The 13,225-nt window shown below is 52.7% G+C and overlaps 1 protein-coding gene across 3 annotated transcripts; it reads left to right on the plus strand.

Moving 5' to 3' along the window:
• The first annotated feature begins 1,695 nt into the window (after positions 1 to 1,695).
• Egr3 (early growth response 3) lies at positions 1,696 to 7,136 on the plus strand. Of its 3 annotated transcripts, XM_021642444.2 has the most exons (3): positions 1,877 to 2,013; positions 2,464 to 2,516; positions 3,412 to 7,136. In XM_021642444.2, the coding sequence occupies exons 2-3, from the start codon at positions 2,477 to 2,479 to the stop codon at positions 4,419 to 4,421; spliced, it is 1,050 nt and encodes a 349-aa protein (XP_021498119.1). In that variant the 5' UTR covers positions 1,877 to 2,013; positions 2,464 to 2,476; the 3' UTR covers positions 4,422 to 7,136. The 3 variants fall into 3 exon arrangements, with proteins under 3 accessions (XP_021498118.1, XP_021498119.1, XP_060247365.1); XM_021642443.2 differs by lacking the exon at positions 2,464 to 2,516 and having other exon boundaries at positions 1,696 to 2,013; XM_060391382.1 differs by lacking the exons at positions 1,877 to 2,013; positions 2,464 to 2,516 and adding an exon at positions 2,106 to 2,302.
• Positions 7,137 to 13,225: the final 6,089 nt, after the last annotated feature.

The raw sequence follows: 13,225 nt of genomic DNA on the forward strand, positions 1-13,225 counted from the left end.
CTCCCCCGCCAAACCGGTGTGATTCGGGGTCGCGCCTCCACGCTCCCTCCCTCTCCTCCCCCTCGCTTTCAGCCAGGCTGCGCGCATCAGGAGCAGGCCTCGGGGAACACATCACCCACCCCCGGGATCCGCTGTCGAGGTGACAGCACCCCGGGTAGGCACAGGGGGCCGGCCTTGACTGCGAGGCACCCTCAGGCAGCCATGAGGACAGCCCTGTAGGAGACAGGGAGGGAGGCTGGAGACTCAGAGAGACCGCTGCGGTGACTTAGAAACTGTGGGTTTCGCATCTTCCTGCTGTAACTCCTCTGCAAGCCCTTCGCCGGCTGCGGTAGACAGTGACTGTGCCCGGGCCTGCTGGGTCCTCCTGCCATCCTGTGGCCAAAGGGGGTTTGCTTTAGAACCGTTAGGGAATTTATCTGGAAATTATCGATGCACGTGTTTCCTAACCCCCTAAACTTTACTCTTTCCTCTTCTCCACCAAAAAACTCCTATCCTCAACCCCTCCACCCACCCACCCGAAGTGTGGGGCTCCTGCCCCGGCGCAATTAGCTAGTCGGCTACACAGTCTCAGGCCAGTGCGCTCAACTGGGAGTCAGCGCCGGGTCAAGAGCCCAAGGGAGGAGCCGGGGCTGTGGGCGGTGAATCAGAATGTCGTCCGCACGAAAGTTCTGGGTGGACTAGACTAAGGGGCCCTGAGACCCTGAAAGCCCCTTCCCCAAGGGGAAGCACTCGCTCTCTCCAGCTCAGTCTAGTCCAGGGTAGGGTGCCGAAGGAAGGGTGTGGGGGGGGTGTGGGGACCCTGGGTTGAAGCGGTCACCTCCCCATCCCCCTCCCATTCCCAGGCTGCTAAGGGACTTGGTGTGTTAAACCCCTTCTTGCTCGAGAGTGCTGGAGGGCCCATTGCAACCAACCTCCACCCCCCACCCCCCCCCCCGCTAAACGCCGGCCGTCTCTAACGCAGACCACAGATTAAAAGCTACACGTTTGGTTCCTGGGTTTTCGACTGTGCAACGCGCGCCGCGCGCTTTGCATTCGGCTTCGTCCCCCCCCCCCCCTCCTCTCTCTGCTTCTTTCTAATCTTCTGACTGACTTTTTTTTTTTTTTTTAAGAACGGCGAGCGGTGCGGGCGCTGCACGCCGGCTGCGGCCCGCTTCCTGCTTTCTAATGTTCCATTGTGAGGAGCTTCCATTGTGACGTCGCGCCCCTTCGGCTGGGCTTTGTCTGTCCATATATGGGCAGCTACGTCACGGAGCTTTCCCGGGGCTCAGATAAATAGACTGGTGGAGTTCCCTGGCTGGGAGCTTTTGGGCAGCAGTGAGCTAGCTAGGAAGCGGCGGGGCTGGTTGGTGGTGCTTAGCGGCGGCAGCGGCAGCGGCAGAGGAGGTGGCGGCGGCAGCGGCGGCGGCGGCGGCTGCTGTGGCAGATCGGGGGGGGCGGGGGGTCGGCAGGCGCGCGTCTGTGAGATCAATACTGAAGCCGCGTCTGACCCCCCTGGAGCCTAGATTTCTCCCCCCCCTCTCCCCAAGCCCAGCACCCAGCCCACTCCCCGCGCACACGCCCCACCCCACCCCCACGACCCAGCGTCGCACCGCACCGGCTGAGGCACCCGAGAGGATCACCCCTCTTTGCCCCTCTCCCTCCCACCCCACCCCACCCCCCCAAAAAAAGAATAGATCCCCTCCCCTGGCCCACCCCTTCCCCTCTTCCCTCCCCCTCCCCCCGAACTTTCCCTCTCGCATGCTTTTCCCCTGCACCACGGATCGCCTCTCGGATGCCGCTAGCCCTGATGCTGCGTTAGGAACAGGCGGCGGCGGTGGCGGCGGCGGCGGCGGTGGCGGCGGCGGCAGCTCGGGAGTGCTATGACCGGCAAACTCGCCGAGAAGGTGCCGGTGACCATGAGCAGTTTGCTAAACCAATTGCCTGACAATCTGTACCCCGAGGAGATCCCCAGCGCGCTCAACCTCTTCTCCGGCAGCAGCGACTCGGTAGCCCATTACAATCAGATGGCTACAGGTAAGGGTGGCGGTGAGGCGGTGAGGCGGCTGAGGCGGCCGGGGAGGAAAGGGGGAGGACGAGGAGGAGGGAGCGAGCTAGCGGTGGCTTGCACGCAGACCGGTGGATGCAGCCATGGATGGCTGGAGAGACGGATGGAGAGATGGGGGGCGCGCTGGGAATTTTCCGGGGGGCGAGTTGCTTCTCCCACCCACTCCTCCCGCCCTCCGAGATCGGGAAGGCTTGGTTGGAGACGCCACGGTGGAGGCATCGGTTCTCCCGGGTGGGGGCAGCCGCCGACCGGAGGGAGGTAGGTGCGAGCAAGCTCCGGGGTTCTCCCTCCCTACGCAGGGGGGGCCCGGTCGCTAGGCTGTGAGGCAAGGCGTGGTGCTTTAGCCCCCTTTTTCTCGGGAGGAGCCCGGCTTCTTTTTTTTTCACCCGCACTCTCCCCCCCCCTCCTTACTCCCTCAGCCTCCCACCCGGGATGGAGCCATGTGCGGCGTGGAGTCCCCACGGTGGGAGAGGTACTGCGGCGCTGCCTTTCTGGGGCGTTCAGCAAAGCCCGTTGGGGGTGTGGGGACGGCGGGGAGAGGGAGGGGGCTCACCCGCGGGGCGGGGAGGGGTGGGTGGGAAAGGGGTTCGCCACACCGAGGGCGATGCCGGGGACCGGGGAGCTTGGGATGCGCGGCCGCTCCCTCCGTGGAGACACCGACCGGGCTCTCCGCATCCCGTAGCCGGGTCCGGGCTTTGCCCTCCGGCCGGAGCAGAAAAGCTCCCTCAGGCCGGGGGAAGGGAGGCGAGGGCCGGGAGAGGTTCCCTTTCCACGGGCGACACCCTCCTGTGCTCCGAGGACAAAAGCGTCGGAGCTCTCCCGAGTCGGCTTCCCGGGGCTGAGCGCGCGTGGGGGGGGGGGACCTCGCTCGGGGCGCCAAGGCGCGGCGTCTTCGGAGTAGACGGGCCAGAGAGGGGAAGGGGCCGAGTCGTGTGTGCCCGGGAGAGCAAGAGGCGGGCGCGCTCCGGCTCCGAAACTACCTGTGGCTGCAGCTACCTGTCCGCCCCACCTCGGGGAGAGAACAACAATGCTCCCTCGCGCGCGCGCGCCTGCGTTGTCTGTGTGTGGTACGTGAGTGTGTGCGCGGTGTGTGTGTGTGTGTGTGTGCGCGTGTGTGCGTGTGCCGGAGCCGCTCCACACCCCGATCCGTAGTATTTTTTTTGCCGTATCCAGGTTGCGCCGGGGAGCGCGGCACCGCCCGCCTCGCGCCGGCCTCGGCGGCGGCGTTCGTCCTACCCTACGCGCTGCGCACTCCAGCCGGCCGCACCCTCTCTACTCCCGGGCGAGGAGGACCTGGGCGCCGCGGGGCCCGGAGCCGGCTCGGCTTCACTCACCCCCTCCCTCCCCTCTCTCCCCGCTCTCCGCAGAGAATGTGATGGACATCGGTCTCCCCAACGAGAAGCCCAACCCGGAACTCTCTTATTCCGGCTCTTTCCAGCCAGCCCCCGGCAACAAGACCGTGACCTACTTGGGAAAGTTCGCTTTCGACTCTCCTTCCAACTGGTGCCAGGACAACATCATTAGCCTCATGAGCGCCGGCATCTTGGGGGTGCCCCCGGCCTCGGGGGCGCTCAGTACGCAGACGTCCACGGCCAGCATGGTGCAGCCTCCGCAGGGCGACGTGGAGGCCATGTATCCGGCGCTGCCCCCCTATTCCAACTGCGGCGATCTCTACTCGGAGCCCGTGTCTTTCCACGACCCCCAGGGGAACCCTGGGCTAGCCTATTCCCCCCAGGATTACCAATCGGCCAAACCGACCTTGGACAGCAATCTCTTCCCCATGATTCCCGACTACAACCTGTACCACCACCCCAACGACATGGGCTCCATTCCGGAACACAAGCCCTTCCAGGGCATGGACCCCATCCGGGTCAACCCACCCCCCATCACCCCCCTGGAGACCATCAAGGCCTTCAAAGACAAGCAGATCCACCCGGGCTTCGGCAGCCTGCCCCAGCCTCCGCTCACTCTCAAACCCATCCGGCCCCGCAAGTACCCCAACCGGCCTAGCAAGACCCCGCTCCACGAACGGCCCCATGCGTGCCCCGCCGAGGGCTGTGACCGCCGCTTCAGCCGCTCCGACGAGCTGACCCGGCACCTGCGCATCCACACGGGCCACAAACCCTTCCAGTGTCGGATTTGCATGCGGAGCTTCAGCCGCAGCGACCACCTCACCACCCACATCCGCACGCACACCGGCGAGAAGCCCTTCGCCTGCGAGTTCTGCGGGCGCAAGTTTGCGCGCAGCGACGAGCGCAAGCGCCACGCCAAGATCCACCTTAAGCAGAAGGAAAAGAAGTCGGAGAAAGGGGGGGCGCCCTCTGCCTCCTCGGCGCCCACCGTGTCCTTGGCCCCCGTGGTCACCACCTGCGCCTGAGGCTCGGGCACCAGGTCCCTTCTTTTCCCTTCCAGTGCCTCCTGGCTGGTCGCCTGAAAGCAGCGGGGAAAGCCAGTCACCGAGGCGCAGGGGCCGCGCCCTGGTCTCGCCCTGGACGTGCGGCCCCTCTGCCTCCTTTTCGACGCCCATTTCTACCCTTTCACACCGGCCGGCGGTTGGGGGCTAGGGCTGGAGGCACTTTCTCCTTGCGGTCCCCCCCCCGCCCCCCTTAGCCAAGGCGTGGGGGCGGAAAGGTGGCGTCTAGCCCGCTTTGTTCAGTTAGGATCGCCTTGATCCAGGGGCCTCTGGGCCGCGCCAAGGACCTGCGGGGGACTGAAGGCGAGGCCTACCCAACCCTCGCCTGACCCAAGCACCTCACTGTTTTCCCCTCCAGTGTCTCCCTGTGTGCCCCCCTCGAACACCCGAGAGGGGGAGGGGGTAAGGAGCGCACCAAAGCGCCGAGCTTGCTGCCGGCCCGCACGCACGCGCGCTTGCGTGCAGGGATGTTGCGCGAGTGTGCGCGTGCTCGCGTGTGTGTGTGTGTGTGTGTGTGTGTGTGTATACGGGCACGCATGGGTGAGACTCTTGAGCTGAACTGGGCTGTGTCTACCCCCAAACTCTTCTTCACATAGGGTCCCCAAGCCGTTGGGAGATGTCCTAGGCTGGGGATCCGCATGTGGCCAGAGGAGATGGTCTTCCATCTGCTCCTTAATAATGTTTCTTACAGAAATGCCTCGGACGCAGCTGCTGCTGCTGCTGCGCTGCCGCCGCCACCTCGGGTTTGGCCCCTCAGAGCCCCCCTCCTTTTCCGAGAGCTTCCCTCTTAGGCCTCAGGGCAGTTTGATCTTTGGGGGAGAGAGAGCCACCATCTCCTGAGCCTGCCTTTTTTTTTTTTTTTTTTTTTTTTTTTTGGGAAAAAAAGAAAATCATTTGCTCAACCCCACTTTTCAAAATCTGTGTTCTTGAGCTTGCCCCCTGCCTTTCCCTCCCATCTTCTCTTTCTCCCTCTCAGGTTCTCACTTGATCGCTCTCAAAATCTTTACCCAGAAAGGCAGGCCTCAATCAACCACTCAACTGTTTGTCTCTGTCACGTGCCCATTTCTCATTTCCTCCATTCCTGGGAATGCTGGCTCTATTCATTTGCCCTCTGTGATCGCCAACACAACAGATAGAAGTGAAATGTATGTATATGATGCCGGTATGTGTGTGTAGATGTATGTGTGTGTTTCTTTATACACATATGTTTACATAACACACTGTTCCTAGCAAAATCAAATCTATGGCATTTGGTTTATCCAGCGCAGTGCACTGGAATAAGGAGAATTTGTAGGCATATACTGCTTTAAATGATTTATTTTTATGAAAATGTTAACTGATGAGATTATATCTACCTGTGTATGTGTGTGAATATATGGACACACGTGTATATATGCATACACATTCTGTTCAAATGTTCCTCAAAAACAGATGGGGATATTTGCATTAATCTGTGTTGCTTTCATGGCCCCCCCATCACACCTCCTCCCCACCCTACCTCACCTCTTCTCAGGAGCCCCTCTCCCCCAACTGTCCTGCCCAGCCCTTCCTCACACAGGGTGGCCCCTTTGAAGTGGAGACTTAGAGAAGGGTGCTCTCCAGCGTGGTCTTCACTGAATGTACTGTTCCCTGTTTGCGTCCCTTCTCCTGTGGCCAGTGAGCTGCCCAGAGAGAAGCGACAAAAGGTCTGGAGTTTACAGAATGTCTGTTTTTAAAGTCACTTTATGCGTTTCCCACTTTTTTTTTTTCTAATTAAAAAGCACCGTCTTTTGATGGTGGATAAATAATACTAAAAGGACTCTAGTGAAAGGAGAGGAAAAACTCGAAGAGCAGGGGGATTGTGAATTTCCAGGTACTCGGGCTTTTTGTAGAAGGAGAAGTTTGCCAGGAGGGCCCATATTTTTTCAGCTTGAAGGGTAAAATCTTTCTTTGCAGAGACAGTATTTTGCTGAATACTTTTTATAATGTGATGATTATTTAAAAAACACACACAAAAAATTTGGTCAGTTCAAAGCTGGAAGGAGGAATCAAATATCCTTTAATATTTTTTTCCTTCCTCCTTCTGGAATATGCATGTCGCTGCATGATAACTCTGACTTTTCCTTTGTTTTAATAAAACTGTTCTCAGACATTTAAGCTAAACTAAGAGAAAAATAACTTTGTTGCCAAAAGGTTGTGCTATCCCGATTTTTTTTATATGTCTGCATGTTTAAAAAAAACAGCAAAAGAAAATGCACTCTAACTTATGTGAACTGAGAGAAAAAAAATCAGGTTTTAAACAGAAAAACCTATGGGGAATGATATTTTTGGAAAGACTTTTGTATACAGTTGAGTACTTAGAAAAAGACAAACCAGATGTAATATATTTTGTGGATGTTTTTATTTCTTGGATTTATAGTACCTTATACTAAGGTTAAAAAAAAATGCTTGATATTGTGAAAAGGTGAGATTCTTCACCAACATTTCATTTACTCCTTGTCACGTTGTTATGCCAATATAATATAGGTAATGAAAACAGCATTTTTAAAAACAAATATTGAAACGGTGTAATGTTGTACCATTTGCCCTGTGAGCAAATGCCAAAACAGTGGATATATTGTGTTTGCTGACAATCAGCCGGGCTTTACATCTCATCTTATTTCTTGTTTTCACAGTATAAAGTTTTGGTTTGGCCTGGGTCTTTTGGTCTTGTTTTGTTTTGGGGCTTTGGTGGTCTGTTTGATAGCTTGTGGTGCCTGGATTTATGTTTCTTGCTCAGAAAGCTCTCAGGGTAGAGCTAATGTCCCCAGACAAGGCTCGTGATTCTGTGTGTATCCTGGTGTCGCTAATCCAGTTCTGAGCCCTGCTAACCGAGCAATTATGTGAACAAAATGGATAAACTGAACTCATGGGAGACAGGGCAGTGACTTAAATCTGGAAGCCTCTCTCTGTTTCCATGGGTAAACCTCCTGGTTGGTAAACTATTTTTCTGTTGGTCTTAAGACAAGACCCTGAAGGGCCTCTGGAACAGCACTGAGAAGTTCTCTTGCTTAAGCTTTTGAAGCCTGACAGACAGGTGCAGACTTGACAGGGGTTCCTCAGTGTTGGCGAGATAACCTGAGAGTCTGGCAGTTTTCTCTGTGGTCAGATAATGGGGAGCAGGGAGTCCGGTTTTAAAGCCCTCCAGCTTTAATCCCACTTGAACAAGCTTTCCAGAGTCCTCACTGCTTGCCAGTGTCTAAGAAAGGTGGTCCTAAGAGAGGGGCTTGTGGATTGCTCAAAGATTTGCTGCTTTTAAAGGAAGAAAGGACTTCTGAGATTCAGGGCATGCAAAGGACAGGGAAAGTCCGTGTGGTGTCAACCCGTTCATCTCGTGATTTCTATCTCCTGTGAAAACAGTACTTCCCATGCCCTCCAAGCTACCTCCCTCACCCTCCCCTGGCTTCGCTGGCCAACCTAGCGTGCTGGCCATTAAGGGAAGATTTGTCTTTGGCTTTTGTCTTTATCTCCCTTTTCCATTCTTGTTCTAGAGCAGTCTTCGGGCAACTGAATCTTTTCTCCCTCCCTGTCTTGCCTGTGCTATAGAAAATTCTGTCTATGTGACGCATGATCTGCTCTGGGTTATGGAAACACAGTACCAGATTGTAATGGAAAGTTTCTCTATCTACACACACACACACACACACACACACACACAGAGAGAGAGAGAGAGAGAGAGAGAGAGAGAGAGAGAGAGAGAGAAACTGCTCTTGCTACTTACTAATGCAGGCCTGTCTCTGTAAGAAATAGGGATGTTATTTTAGGTTGACTATAGTTGCCAGTAAGCCAAGGCCAGATCTGGGTGGAGGGGGTATTGGGCTGTGGCCCTAGAAAAGAATGTTTTTGAAGTAAGGGATGAATAAAGAGAATGCAATATGTAATCTTAAATTCTTGCACCCACACAATGCTAGGTCACCCACTAGCTGCCATCTTGAATTCCTTTCTCTCACCTTATGAAACTAGCAATTCCAAACTCCAGCACTATACGCACAACCACATAGAGCTAGCCTCCTTTTAACAGACGGGGTCCAAGTTGGTTGAAAAGCCTCAATGATTGAACCTACAGCACAGCTCTTTGCTGAACTAGACGTTCCCTTGTAGATGTCTGTGTGTTTTTTCAGGTGAGTTTTAGCAGAGCTGAAGATGTTATCACTGGATGTCTTCATAGTTAGCATCCTGCCCCACCTGTACCTTCTCCAACCAAACCCGGCCTTCAGAGTTTGTCCATTCGTCGACAGTGTAGTATGCCGCATGAGTAATAAACTCACTTCCCATTGGTGGAGATTACTCAACCCAGCCTGGTTCAACCACTGGGTTACTTGGCAATATGGCAGCCCGCCTGGCTGGCACCAACCCAGTGTGGTGTAATCACTGATTCAAACTTTGTAGCTACCTAGATAAGGCTGCCCCAGATAGCATCAAACTAGCTACCCAACCCGCATGGGTTTTGTAAGTAAAGAAGAGGTTTGAGCCTGAGACTTGAAGGCAAAATGGACACAATCGGGCATAAAAGTATAGACAAGCAGTGCTGAGGCTTGTTTCAAAGAACTCTTGAAGTGTCTGGAGGAGAATGAAAGGATATTTCACATAGATACACACATGCACTACCTCTGGTGCAGCATCGCACTGAAACTGATGGCTGTAAATTTTGACTTAGTCGATAGCGTAACATTTTTCTTAGTGATTGGGCCTAAGTGAGATAATTTTTAAGAATTTGAGAGAAGTGCATTTTTGTACAGTAGTGGTGAACATTATGTGTGTGTGTGTGTGTGTGTGTGTATTCAAGGATGTAAAGAATCACGGTGGATTTTGGTGAATACAAGCATTCGCCTCTGGAGAGTTGTTAATGTTTCCTTTTTTGATCAGGGTTTGCCTGAATAGATGAGGGAATTGGGAATTGTGGGCTGCCTCTTCTGGCTCTGATGAGCTCCCTAGTGTTTGTGATTGATAAACCTAAGGAAAGCAAGAGACCTCTGTATGTCCCAAAGACTAGAAACCATACTGGCAAAACCCTAGTGACTAGCAGAGGAAATGTGATTTCTAGAAGGTACCATGGTGTTTTAAAATTAGGACACCATCCTATATATGCGCCTCCAAAGGGTCATCTCAGAAAGCTCAGTCTTTGTACAGAGAGGAAAGAGAGCTCCAGAAAGAAAGGGAATAGTTCAAAGACTTCCTCGGACATCCCAGAGGATATATAGTCTTGCCCATCCATCAGACACAGAGGCCAGGGGAACATCTGGGCCCAGTAGCTTCTCTCAGTGTCCCAGCTCTTAAAGCTACTCTTTGTTTAAAGATTCTCCTCATGCTGATGTTTTCAAGGTTGGTCATCTTTACGGTTCAGTGCCAGAACAGGGGTGGGCAGGGTGGAGGCAGTGTGATAAGGCTTCTCCCCATTCGCAATAAAGTCTCTGATGTGTCCCTGACTGTCACTGCCCTAGACACAGCCCTGGCTTCTCTCTGGTCTGGTCTGGTCCTGAGTCACTCCCTGCCACCCACCTGTTACCAGGAGCCCTTGACTCTAGGGTACACACACCTTTTTTTTCCAACTAACAGAGATATGATTGAAAGATTTGTCAGCAATGTCAACAAGGCATTGATACAAATGAAACGACCACGAAGCTTCAAACACAGAGAATGTCACCAAAAAGAGTGGGAATGAGATCTGCTTTTCTTTGACATGGCCTAACCTGCTTCCTGGCCACCCCTTCAGGAGGTCCCTGGAACATTCTCTCAGGGTCAAGACACATGGCCTAGTGCCAAACATCCTTAAATAGAAAAGGCCTTTTCTGTAGGCCTCAAAAATGCTTTCCCCAGACCTTAGGCCTTCCCCTCTATACCTATGGTCTCTTCACTCTGTGACTAGAGCCCCTATTATTCTACAATTCCCTCCCCGCTCTCACTGATCCACTGGTGTTCTCCAGGCCTTGATAATTTCGCATGAAGCATCATGGCTACCAGTCCTTCAGGCTGGCTTTTTTCACTCTGCTTGCCCAGGCCTGCTAGCCGTCCATGTCTTGAACTTCTCACTATTGGCATCATGACCCATGCAGAGATATGCTGCTCAACTGCAAATGTGTCATCCACTGAGTTCTTCACCATAGTCTCAGAAAGTCCTCCACTTCATACCTCCCTAAAGGAAAAGAGAAGCCTGCTGCTCTTGAGGATGTAATTGCCCCCACTTCCTCCTCAGAGAACACTGCCCTTATCCCTGAGTCTATATCGTTTGAATGGGACACTCCACTGGGTACTGCCCATCAGCCCAGATCCATCAATCCCTTGTCTCGACCAAAGTGTCAGACTAGCGACCGAAACAGGACTAAGACTCCAAGCCCTATGGCATCTTCCCAATAACAGCTCTGGGTCACTCAGCAATTAGCATTTGTGTCTCTAGGTTGTATAAATGCTCAGTCTTCCATTTTTCCTTGCTTCCTCTCCCCACTGCTTAGGAAAATCAATTCATCCCAACAAGAGAATCAAAACATCAGTTCACCCACAGGATCTCAGGATCCCAAGGAAAGTCTCTTCTGGGGCACTCTTGTTCAGATCTCAACTCAAAAAATAGGAGGTCATGTGACAACCCAGAAGCTATTTTGCTCTTCCCTCCGACTCTTTTTTTTTTTTTGAATTGATGTATTTTTTTTTATCAGTTACATTTTATTAACTCTGTATCCCAGCCGTGTCCCGATCCCTCATTCCCTCCCAGTCCCTCCCTCCCTCCCTCATCCCTCCGACTCTTAACCTGCTTTGGATTATGACCTCTGTCCAAGATCCAAGCCTCCACTCAGCCACTTCATTGCAGTGTGACTATCAACGGATATTCTTACTGTTTGATTTGCAGTGCTGGGAACCAAGACCAGGCCTCCCATTCTACACAAGTGTTCTACTACAGAGCTGCACACACAGACCAGCTTCTTATCTTATTGAAGCTTAGTTTTTTTTTTGCCTGTCTTTTCATAGCTGCTGTAGAGTTCATGCAAGGTCATCTATGTATTGCTGGCTCATTGAAGATAACCTCTCAGAGTTAGCCTTAGTCCAGTTCCATGCCCCTACCTTCTAAACATCACTGAGAGTAAGATGGTTCTATTTCCAACCTGGAATTGGTGCCTCGCTTGAAACACATCCGTAAGACAGTGTAGTCCTTGCCAGCTTCTGCCAACCATTGAAGATGTATGTGGGTCACCAGCATAGTTACTCTGTACTCTCTCATCTACCCAGAGAGAGCAAAGGTTCTTTTCCCTCTTGGCTAAAGCTGAGGCTCACTGTTGTCATTTCCTGGCCTGGTTCCTGACCCCTTCCTCAGTTCTTTTGTCCTCTCTCTCTCCCTTACCAAGATGGGTGGGTGTGACACTTTCCTGATCCAGTATCATCTGCAAAGTCAATGTGTCATTGAGCTGTTGCCTGCTTCCTGATTCTTATCAAGGATTTAAATAAAACGCAGCTGGCCCAGTTCTGCCCTGTCCATCCCTCACCCATGATACCAGCATGGTTCTTAGTCATCCACCCTTGAACTCAGTTCTTAGCTTCCAGCTGCAGGTCTGCTGGCACTGCCCCACAGTCAGCCCCACTCTGGGAGTGGAATAAGTTTCCAAGACTTAATGGAATGGTGTTCTCTGAGAGAACCACAGCCATCAAGGCTCTTCTCTCATCCTACCTCTTTGGGTAGGTGCTCTTAAATTTGGAATCATTTAACCCAACATGGTCTTTTTTAGATGAGGAAAGAGAAGTCCCAGAAGTTTGAGATTTGTCTTGAAGCATCTAGTAAAGGCAGATTCCATTTCAGATCCTCTTCTGGTCAGTGGAGGAGGCCAGGGAAACAGCATCCATTGTCTTTCTAACCTAGTAAATATTTCAGCACATTCTTCTAGGCCTTGAGGCTCTGATGATGAAGTGAAAGGCCCCAAATGCTCAAAGCTCAGTCTTCTCCAAAGCAGAGACAGGTAAAACACAAACAAGCAAATATGTGTTGTGGCTGACTGTGATATGAGATATGGAGTGAAAACAGAGCGGAGCTTATAAAAAGAATGGAGAGCGCTGGAGGGAGGGATTTTCTGCTTAATGGGTGGTCTAGGACTGCCTCACAAGGAGGGAGCCTGTAAGCACAGGCCCAAGAAGTGATGGAGTGAGCAGGCAGACCCAGGGCAGGCAGACCCAGGGCAGGATACATGAGTGCAAAGTTCCTTAGGAGAAACCATCTTACAATGTTCAAAGGAATTCTGAGAGCCAAAGTGGCTAGTGAAAGAAGTCAGCCACACTATAAGAAGTGAAGTAAGAGTGGCAGTGTGGGGCCAAATCATAGCTGCTTCTCAAAAGAAGTCCATACATCCAAAAGAAGCAAACAAAACACTGAGAAAAAAAAAAAGTCTCAAGAGCCCTGGACAATCCCAACATGCACCTGGACTCCTAGGCTTTATTCTTCTCCCCAGGTTCTCACCTCTCCACCTCCACAGACCCCATACCTCTCCCTGGTCTTTGAATTTTCTAATTCTGGCCTTGCTTAGTTTCCTTTTTTATGTGGAGGTCAAAGGTCTTTGGTGATCTGCACACCGCAGCTCAGCTAAGGGGAACCAGAACTGCCTCCCTTGAGAGCCACAATTCAAAAGCATTCCCCTACTCCTGTCAACATTTGCCAGGGTACCAAATTCCTAGTGGGATGGATAATTCCTCTTTCTACTCCCCAGCCTAGGAGAAGGAATGTCATAAATGAGTCGGGCAAAGCCAACTCCCTTCTTTGTGGCTGGAGGAGCCAT

This window comes from Meriones unguiculatus, chromosome 9 (genome assembly GCF_030254825.1).
Source record: "Meriones unguiculatus strain TT.TT164.6M chromosome 9, Bangor_MerUng_6.1, whole genome shotgun sequence".
Classification (NCBI taxonomy): Eukaryota; Metazoa; Chordata; class Mammalia; order Rodentia; family Muridae; genus Meriones; species Meriones unguiculatus.